This window comes from Silurus aristotelis (assembly GCF_946808225.1).
Source record: "Silurus aristotelis genome assembly, chromosome: 8".
Classification (NCBI taxonomy): Eukaryota; Metazoa; Chordata; class Actinopteri; order Siluriformes; family Siluridae; genus Silurus; species Silurus aristotelis.
Window position 1 is genome coordinate 30,403,079 of NC_139581.1, and position 9,714 is coordinate 30,412,792.

The window sequence follows — 9,714 nt, forward strand, 5'->3', positions numbered from 1 at the left end:
GCATCCTGATGTCCTGCTGATTGCAGTATTATAGCAGTAATTAGTAACGTGTACACTGTTATGTAAACAAGTGACCAAAATAAAGCGTGTGGCGACTAGCGTGTTGGAGGTTAATTAGCTACATGACACATTATTGTGCTACAAACGCACCTGAAATGAAAATAACACACCTTTCTTATAGCTACAGATGACATTAAAAATATATCACAAAGAATGTCACCTTGTATTTTTCAAGTATTGGCACACTTGAACTAGGAGACTTAAACCTGTTCCAGCACAATGAAGATCTCCTGCTATAAACCCTATTAAATACCTTTACTAACACTCTTGTGGATGAATAAATGAAAATCCAGCGGAACATCTTCCCAAAACAAACTGACATTTATATAGTATAAAGTATTAATAAAAAAAAACACCTAAATGTGTATACTGTAAAAAAAATCTAATTTTATATATATATATATATATATATATATATATATATATATATATATATATATATATATATATATACATATATATACAGTGAGGAAAATAAGTATTTGAACACGCTGCTATTTTGCAAGTTCTCCCACTTAGAAATCATGGAGGGTCTGAAATTGTCTTCGTAGGTGCATGTCCACTGTGAGAGACATAATCTAAAAAAAAATAATCCAGAAATCACAATGTATGATTTTATAACTATTTATTTGTATGATGCAGCTGCAAATAAGTATTTGAACACCTGAGAAAGTCAATGTTAATATTTGGTACAGGAGCCTTTGTTTGCAATTACAGAGGTGAAACGTTTCCTGTAGTTTTTCACCAGGTTTGCACACACTGCAGGAGGGATTTTGGTCCACTCCTCCACACAGATCTTCTCTAGATCAGTCAGGTTTCTGGCCTGTCGCTGAGAAACACGGAGTTTGAGCTCCCTCCAAAGATTCTCTATTGGGTTTAGGTCTGGAGACTGGCTAGGCCACGCCAGAACCTTGATATGCTTCTTACAGAGCCACTCCTTGGTTATCCTGGCTGTGTGCTTCGGGTCATTGTCATGTTGGAAGACCCAGCCTCGACCCATCTACAATGCTCTAACTGAGGGAAGGAGGTTGTTCCCCAAAATCTCGCAATACATGGCCCCGGTCATCCTCTCCTTAATACAGTGCAGTCGCCCTGTCCCATGTGCAGAAAAACACCCCCAAAGCATGATGCCTTAGATGCCACAACCTTCCGTGCCATGCATGATTTCAAACCATGATGTCTTAGTGTATTACCAACAGTAACCTTGGAAACGGTGGTCCCAGCTCTTTTCAGGTCATTGACCAGCTCCTCCCGTGTAGTTCTGGGTTGATTTATCACCTTTCTTAGGATCATTGAGACCCCACGAGGTGAGATCTTGCATGGAGCCCCAGTCCGAGGGAGATTGACAGTCATGTTTAGCTTCTTCTATTTTCTAATGATTGCTCCAACAGTGGACCTTTTTTCACCAAGCTGCTTGGCAATTTCCCCGTAGCCCTTTCCAGCCTTGTGGAGGTTGTACAATTTTGTCTCTAGTGTCTTTGGACAGCTCTTTGGTCTTGGCCATGTTAGTAGTTGGATTCTTACTGATTGTATGGGGTGGACAGGTGTCTTTATACAGCTAACGACCTCAAACAGGTGCATCTAATTTAGGATAATAAATGTAGTGGAGGTGGACATTTTAAAGGCAGACTAACAGGTCTTTGAGGGTCAGAATTCTAGCTGATAGACAGGTGTTCAAATACTTATTTGCAGCTGTATCATACAAATAAATAGTTAAAAAATCATATATTGTGATTTCTGGATTTTTTTTTAGATTATGACTCTCACAGTGGACATGCACCTACGATGACAATTTCAGACCCTCCATGATTTCTAAGTGGGAGAACTTGCAAAATAGCAGGGTGTTCAAATACTTATTTTCCTCACTGTATATATCTCATTTATTTTAAATATTGTGTGTATATAAATATTATTATTTGGAAAACACAAAAAATATTAGGAAAATATTTAACACAACACACACATGTATTAGGCAAAAGTGTTTTAATTTCTATTTCATACTACAAGTACTTACAATATGTACAGTAAAAAAAGAAGAAAAAAAGAATCAAACAATAAAAATAAAAAATCATCAATAAAGGTTATAATTATTATATTTTTTCTCCCAGCAGAGTCCGTGTTCAGTCTCCTGCACCTCACACTGCACCGGCGTCTGACTTCATCAACGCGCTCATTAGTTCGCTGTTATTGATGCCTTCTCATAATCTGTCATGTAACAAAGAAATACAATGGAAAAAAGACCTAAATTTAATAATTCTATTTATTTATTTAGTTTTTTTTAAACATGATTTCAGAGGTAGGCTACGGCTAGGCTTATCTGCGGTGCTGAATTAGAGACTCGGCGCTCAATAAAACTCAAATTAAATAAGGATTAAGTCGGATCAAGAACAGGAGGAAAATAACACTGCAGCGAAAAAACAGATTTATTATTGTTTATTAATTAGTGATTTGATTAGATTTTTTGAGGTGTGGTTACTGAGAAGGATTCTTCTACTGGTCAGTGATTAAGAAAAAAATAATTATAATAATTTCTTTCTAATTAACCCTTAAGCTTCTGGTTGGGTTTAAAAAATAGTGGAATAAAAACAATTTAAAAAATATGTACAATAAAAAAAAAAATAATAAAAAAAAAAAAAGTAAAATTTCCAGGTTTTTGAGAAGTGACCAAAACATGGTGCCTTTTCCAGTTCAACTCTTATTTATTTTTATTTATAGTTTGTAAGGTGAAATGTGTAAAGGTTGCCAGATCATGGATTTGGACTTGAAATCAATATAAATAATCGATGACATCATCTTGCCGAACGCTAGTCATGTGTCTAATGCTAACCTCGCCCTTAAAGTAATGCTAATTCATATAAATGACTCAAACGCTGACTCAAATGACACCTGAATTGTCTGGATGCATTTCAGATCACAAAAAAAGAAGGAGAAGCAGCTCTTATTGATATCAAGTGTTTTGTCTCCGTGTTCACACTCGCTGCTAAACCCCAGGGATTTTGGTGGGAACTCTGCGTTATATTGCTCATTAATCAGACCAGGTGTTTTTGGCGTAACTATTGCTTGAGAAGCTGATTGAATGGCCCGAGTTGACGTTGTAGAGTTAAAACAAACGTGATGTGAGTGTGCAGTCGAGGTGCATGTGCAGGATGAAGATCGCTCAATTAAGGAAACATCTCAAATGTTTTACCAAAACGTTCCCGTCGCCGCATACGCCCATTCCGAGACGACTATATTATTAGTATTAATATTATTATTATTATTATTATTGCAAATTGGTTAAAGTAGAAAACAACTCAAAGTAAAATCAGTATCACTCATTAGTGAGATCGAGGGGGGGGGGAAGAGAGAGAGAGAGAGAAAGAGAGAGAGAAGGAGAAAAAGAGAGATAGCATTGTTTGTATAAAGAACGTTAAAAATTCAATTTGTCCATCTCGTGTTGGTGTTAGACGAGCGACCCGGCCCGACTCTGTGCAGGAACCATGACTGGCACGGCCCCCATGCGCTCGAGCGCCGCCTGGCTCACGGCGTACGAGTGCGTGCGGTTCGGCACGTGTGTGTGGGCGGAGCCAGAAGGGGGCGGTGGCGTGGACGGTGGAACGCGCTGACTTATAGTACCGTTGCTGCGCGTCACAACGGGCGCAGAATTGGCGGTGACCACCAGAGTTTTGGGTGCTGGGAGGGTATGGCTGCCGTTGGTGTAAGCTCCACCCCCTCCTGCACCAGTCCCGCCTCCGGTCGTTAAGCTCTGCCCGTCGTAGCGTGTAAAGGAGTTGGCGTCGTAGCTGGCTTTGGCGTTGTGCCAGTATCGGCTGTTGTAGGTGTTGGTGGAGGTGAGCGTGTCGTTCTCTGAGGACGAAGCATCCGCCTGGAACGCCTTCACCGACGAAGACCTCTTCGGTGGAAGATCGTCCTCTCTGGGGGTTCAAAATACACAACGGTTTAAATCTTCACCTTATAAGATTCATTATTGCTATTGTTCTGACTGTGTGTGTGTGTGTGTGTGTGTGTGTGTGTGTGTGTGTGTGTGTGTGTGTGTGTGTCTGTCATATATTTCATGCTTTACATCTTCCAGTAATGCAGCTTAGCCACTGCAGCGAGTCTCTCTACACACACACACACACACAAACACACAAAAACTCTTCTTACTTTTTAATTTTCAATACTTGTCAATACATTTATTTTGTCCAATAAACGTTCGTATCGTATGCAATGAACGAATGAAGGTAAATATTGCCAAAAGTATTGGGACACCTGACTTTTCCAGCCACGTGTCTTTTCTCTAAACTGTAAGTCAGAGATTTAAAATTCGATCAGACGTCTTTGTATGCTGCATTGGATTTTGCCTTTATTTGGAGAACTAGGAGACCCAAAACCTGTTCCAGCATAATGACGATCTTCAGGATGAATTTGAATGCCTACTGCATTCTCCAGGCCTCCTTACCTCACCTACATCAGTATCTGACTTCACTTAGACCCTTGTGGCCGAATGAATCTCCACAAAATCTCCACAAAATATAGTGGAACATCTTAACAAGAGTGAAACTTATTATAGGTAGGAGACGGAAATACTTTAGGAGGGGAATCAGACAGAACATCTCACCTGATTTCGTTCGGGATGTCGTCTTCTTCGTATCGGTTTTTGTTCCTCCAGTAGAAAAGCGTGACGATCACCAGCAGGGCGAAAATGACTGCGGCGAGGACACCCGAGACCACGGTTCCAGCGATGAGGCCGACGCTCTGAGGCTGAGCTGCACATTGCACAGACACGTGAAAATGAACGTGTTGAAGTACAGTGTGATAGTCATAATACAATGACATCGTATTGATGAAGCAATAGAAAAGGCCACGCCCCCTCCTCATTTCCATCCCTCATCACTGTATACAGATAAGATGTGACTCACGTGTCACCACCTGCAGGTTCAGTTGACAGGTGCTGGTGCCAATAGCATTGGAGGCGGTGCACTGGTAAACCCCGGATGTCCCCGCACTGATGTTCTTCAGACTCACCGTACCCTGCATCTGATCTGAGGAAGACATCATCATCATCACACACACATGATTACACTGATGGAGGAAATGTCTCATGATAATTACGAGTAACGCATAATTTAGAGACAATCACAAAAAGCCGAACTGCTGATTTTAACATACAAACTAAAAAAAAAAAATACTTATTTAAATAACAAAATCTATTGAAATATTGACATAAGTTTAATACAAAATAGCAAGCAGACGATCAAAACATTAACATAAAATATTTGAATGTTTTTGTGCAGTAGAAAGACGAGGAGGAGTTGAACTCTAATTATGGCCACTAGATGGCGCCACAACTTAAATACTGAAAATCCTACAAACTTCCACAGTATTAAGTTTAGACTGAGGAACACATTGACCATATAACCACTGCGATTGACAGAAACACACACACACACACACACACACACACACACACACACACACACACACACCTTGCATGGCGCCGAGAGGGAGTTTGGGTACTGAGTCGACTTTCTCCCAGGAGTAGGTGGGTGTGGGAATTCCCTCCTCAGATCCACAGAGCAGAGTCACATCACTGCCCACATCCAGAGAACCCTGAATACGACACGCGGGCAAGGATGGAGGGACTAGAGAGAGAGAGAGAGAGAGAGAGAGAGAGAGAGAGAGAGAAAGGGAGAGAAACAATAAGGGACCGACCAAAAGAATGACAAAAGGAAAAAAAGAAGGATGAACGAGAGAGAGAGTGAAAAGAAGTTAGGAAAGAGACAGCAAAAGACAAAGAAAGAAAGAAAGAAAGAAAGAAAGAAAGAAAGAAAGAAAGAAAGAAAGAAAGAAAGAAAGAAAGAAAGAAAGAAACAGGAAACACCGAGAAAGAGAGAGCGAAATTGTATTTGGCCAGTAGAGGGCAGTATTCTCACGCTGATTTGCAGTTAGTGTAGTTTAGTGTAATAATAAACTAAATCCCGCTCAGGTCTGTAACAGAATCTCGGTTTCCTCCTGCTGTTGCTTTCAGAATAAAAAATAATTACTTAAAACATCTCCTGACACTTTCTGTGAGCGCAGTGACACCAGGTGTGTGTGTGTGTGTGTGTGTGTGTGTGTGTGTGTGTGTGTGTGAGTGTGTAAAAGTGCTCACACTTCTGTGTTTTCACCTTTTTTTGGATAACAGAACAAAACTGTGGATATATTTGTTGTGTTATTGTGTTACTGGCTGATGACACAAAGCTCTGTTACAGTATCTAACTACACAACTTTACCCTGTGTATTTGTATATTTGTGTGTTGAATGTGTATTAGTGTATTGATTGTGTATAGATTATGTATTAGTGTATAGATTGTGTTTTCTTCTGAATTCTTTGCGGTGTGTGTGTGTGTGTGTGTGTGTGTGTGTGTGTGTGTGCGAGCTCATACCCAGAACGGTGAGGCCGATGACCCCGATGTTGCGCCCCCCGCGGTCGGGCAGGTTGTTGACGAGGCACTGGTAGGTCCCGGTGTCGGCCAGCTGTGTGTTGTTGATGAAGATGGAGGCGCTGGTGCTCGGCATCGTCGCCACAAAACCCACACGATTGTTCATCCGGTTAGCGAGACTGAACACCTGACCACCCTGATAGATTATAACCTGTGGGGGGGGCAGGAGGGTAGAGAGGGGTTTCATTCAATATCACAAGGTGAAACATTTCCAGGATCACAATTAGATTTGATGGAGATGAGCTCGAGTGTGATTTCTTCATTGTGATTTGCTGTTATTATAACCTCCATTCTTCTGAGAAGATGTTCTACTAGATTTTCTGGAGATTTCAAAGTGAGGTGAGGTGAGGTGAGGTGGCCTCACTTTTATCCCAAAGGTGTTCAGTAGGTTTGAAGCTCTAGAGTAGGAAGATCTTTTACTCCAACCCATAAGGATAAAAACCGCTGAGTCAGATCTGTTTATATGTGAATGTTCTTTCCTGTCGTTTTCTTGTAAATGTAGCTTTGCTTCTTCACAGCCCTGATCAGATTGGAGACTCCATATCACCCAGAACAGCTCTTTAATTAGCTGAGTATCTTCATTAGTGTCCACAATTGCTCTTCTAATAAACTCCAATCATCTGGACAGATGTTTCCCCAGATTTTGTGGAGATTTGTAGAGATTTCATGTTCAATAGGGTTGGAGCTCAAGGGTTCTAGAGCTTTAACTCCAACCCACTGAAAGCACAGGAGAAAGTTTGGATCTTCCAATTTAAACGGGAAATTGAATGCAGCATCCAAAGGCGAATGTGTAATTTACAAGTTTGTAGGACCATTTTGGAGGAGAACCACATCTGGCTGGGGAAGTCACTGAAGATACACGTTACAAACAAAACGTTTCCATCTCCAAATTTACGCTGCACTGACGCTGAGTTCTGCGCTCTGATTGGTCAGAATTTGCTAATGAACTCTCTACATTAGCATTTCCATAGCAATGGCTCATTTACAGGGTTAAATATAACTGAGTTTGGTTATGAGACACACACACACACACACACACACACACACACACACACACACACACACACAAAAGGCATCATGTTTAATATTACAATCTGACTGTTACCGCGGCACTGAAGGGGCTTTTTTGGAAACACATCAAAGTGCATGCAGCTTCAATGAGTTTTGTGTGAGAGCGGGAGCAATCACAGGACACACACACACACACACACACACAGACACAGACAAGCACACACACACACACAGGAGTGGAGGTTGGGTTAAAAGCAAGAACATTGAAGAGGATCTTTAAACGAAGAACATGTGAGGAACAGACACACACACACACACACACACACACACACACACACACACACTGGGATGTCATAGTTAATTGTGGTGTCATGGTTTCCAAAGGCAGTGCATGCAAAATTCCAGTGCCGCGCACACACACACACACACACACACACACACACACACACACACACACACACACACACACATATATATTCATGTGTGTTATGGTGCCTTTTTTCCTTTTACTCAGAGCATTGGGCTTTTGTCCTTTTATGCACAGATGAATAAGCAGCACTTCAGCTGTCGTGCGCACACACACACGCGCACACACACACACACACACACACACACACACAGTAGTTGGTCTCAGTAATGAAATGTCTCCAGTGGAATTTTTTCTTCTTATTGCAGCACTTATACTGCATCTAAAGTACTTTATGAAAAATGAGCCTGTGTGTGTGTGTGTGTGTGTGTGTGTGTGTGTGTGTGTGTGTGTGTGTGTGTGTGTGTGTGTGTGTGTGTGTGTTAAACCAATACATGAACAAATAAAGTAACAAATGAATTAATTTTATAAAGAAATATTCTTTAACTTTTTTTTTTTTTTTTTTTTATAAATATAAAATTCTATCCCCAGTTTTCGTCTGAAAGTGTTCAAAAAAAACATCAGTACATAAATACAAGCTGTTAATATCGGCGCTAAAAATAGCATGCGGGCGGTCAAAAGCTGAAGATCACAAGACGTCTTCTCCTTGCTCCTCCTCCTAAGTCCTGAGATGTTCCAGCTTGGCCTCATTGTGAAGACGGAGCGAGAAGGACAACTGTGAACATCTCCATCTCCACCTAATTGAGTCAACTTGAGTCAAACTCTGAAACTCAGTGGGCGCTAATGAAGATCCTTTGCTAATTAGAGAGCCATTCTAGGCAGTGATCCTGATCCTCCACAAGCTTAGTGGTTAAAGTTCTCCATATCCATCATAAAGTTCTCCAGTTGTAATCTGATCAGGGCTGTGAGGAAACAAAGGTACATTTCCAGCTTTCACAGGTCCGTCTTTTACAGGAAAATGACATGAAGGAATGTTTGCAAACAACAAACACACATTTCCATGTGTGGAAGATGTGGAAGATCTCCTGCTATAAACCCTATTGTACAACACTACAACTGAGATGAATGTGAATGTTGACTGCACCCCAGGCCTCCTCACTTCCTCACCTACATCAGTACCTGCCTTTACTAACACCATTGTTTATTAATGAGTCTCACAAATCTACACAGGATCCAGTGGAACATCATCTCAAAAGAGTGGAGGTTTTTAGAACAGCAAATGGAGACACAATGTAAAAACGGGACGTTCAAAAAGTTGCTCAGATGTCCACAAAAATAGTAAGTTTTCCGGCTTTAGTCCCACGTTTTCCTACCTAATATTTTTTTAGGAGGCGGTGTTGCAGTGGAACTTAATTTTGGTGTGAAAGATGCTTCAGGTAGGATATTTTAATCAAGATCTGGTAACCTGGAAGGCGTGGCCTACACAGACTGATTTGAATACTCTGAAGGCGGAGCCTGTGTGTGTGTAACCCGACTCTGAACACCAGGAACTTTCTCTGTGTAAAGTATTGAGATAATGCTGGAACACTTTCTGTCTCAATGTGGATCTATAAAAACTTCATTTCTGTGTGTGTGTGTGTGTGTGTGTGTGTGTGTGTGTGTGTGCGAAAAGCCTGAAGACCACCAGGATGTCGGTGAGATTAAACCCGAAAAATCCTGAAACAGCCGCAGAGAATAAATGCTTCGCTAGATCGGATTGTTCGAATCGCAGGCGGGAAAAACGATCCCTCGAGAAATCCGACTCGTCCTCGGGTCTGATTCATTACGAGATGTTTCGTGGAGTTTTTCCTTTTGTCTTAATATATTAATCAC

At 41.1% G+C, this 9,714-nt stretch overlaps 1 protein-coding gene across 2 annotated transcripts in view; it reads right to left on the reverse strand.

The window, feature by feature from the left end:
- Positions 1 to 2,026: 2,026 nt before the first annotated feature.
- Positions 2,027 to 9,714, reverse strand: part of igsf11 (immunoglobulin superfamily member 11) — a 51,414-nt gene continuing 43,726 nt past the window's right edge. For both annotated transcript variants that reach the window (XM_083549117.1, XM_083549118.1), the window contains exons 3-7: positions 6,468 to 6,675; positions 5,529 to 5,684; positions 4,962 to 5,084; positions 4,661 to 4,808; positions 2,027 to 3,974 (exon numbers count right to left, since the gene is read on the reverse strand). In XM_083549117.1, the coding sequence (XP_083405243.1) occupies positions 3,503 to 3,974; positions 4,661 to 4,808; positions 4,962 to 5,084; positions 5,529 to 5,684; positions 6,468 to 6,675 (1,107 nt within the window). In that variant the 3' untranslated portion in view covers positions 2,027 to 3,502. The remainder of the gene's footprint in view (positions 3,975 to 4,660; positions 4,809 to 4,961; positions 5,085 to 5,528; positions 5,685 to 6,467; positions 6,676 to 9,714) is intronic.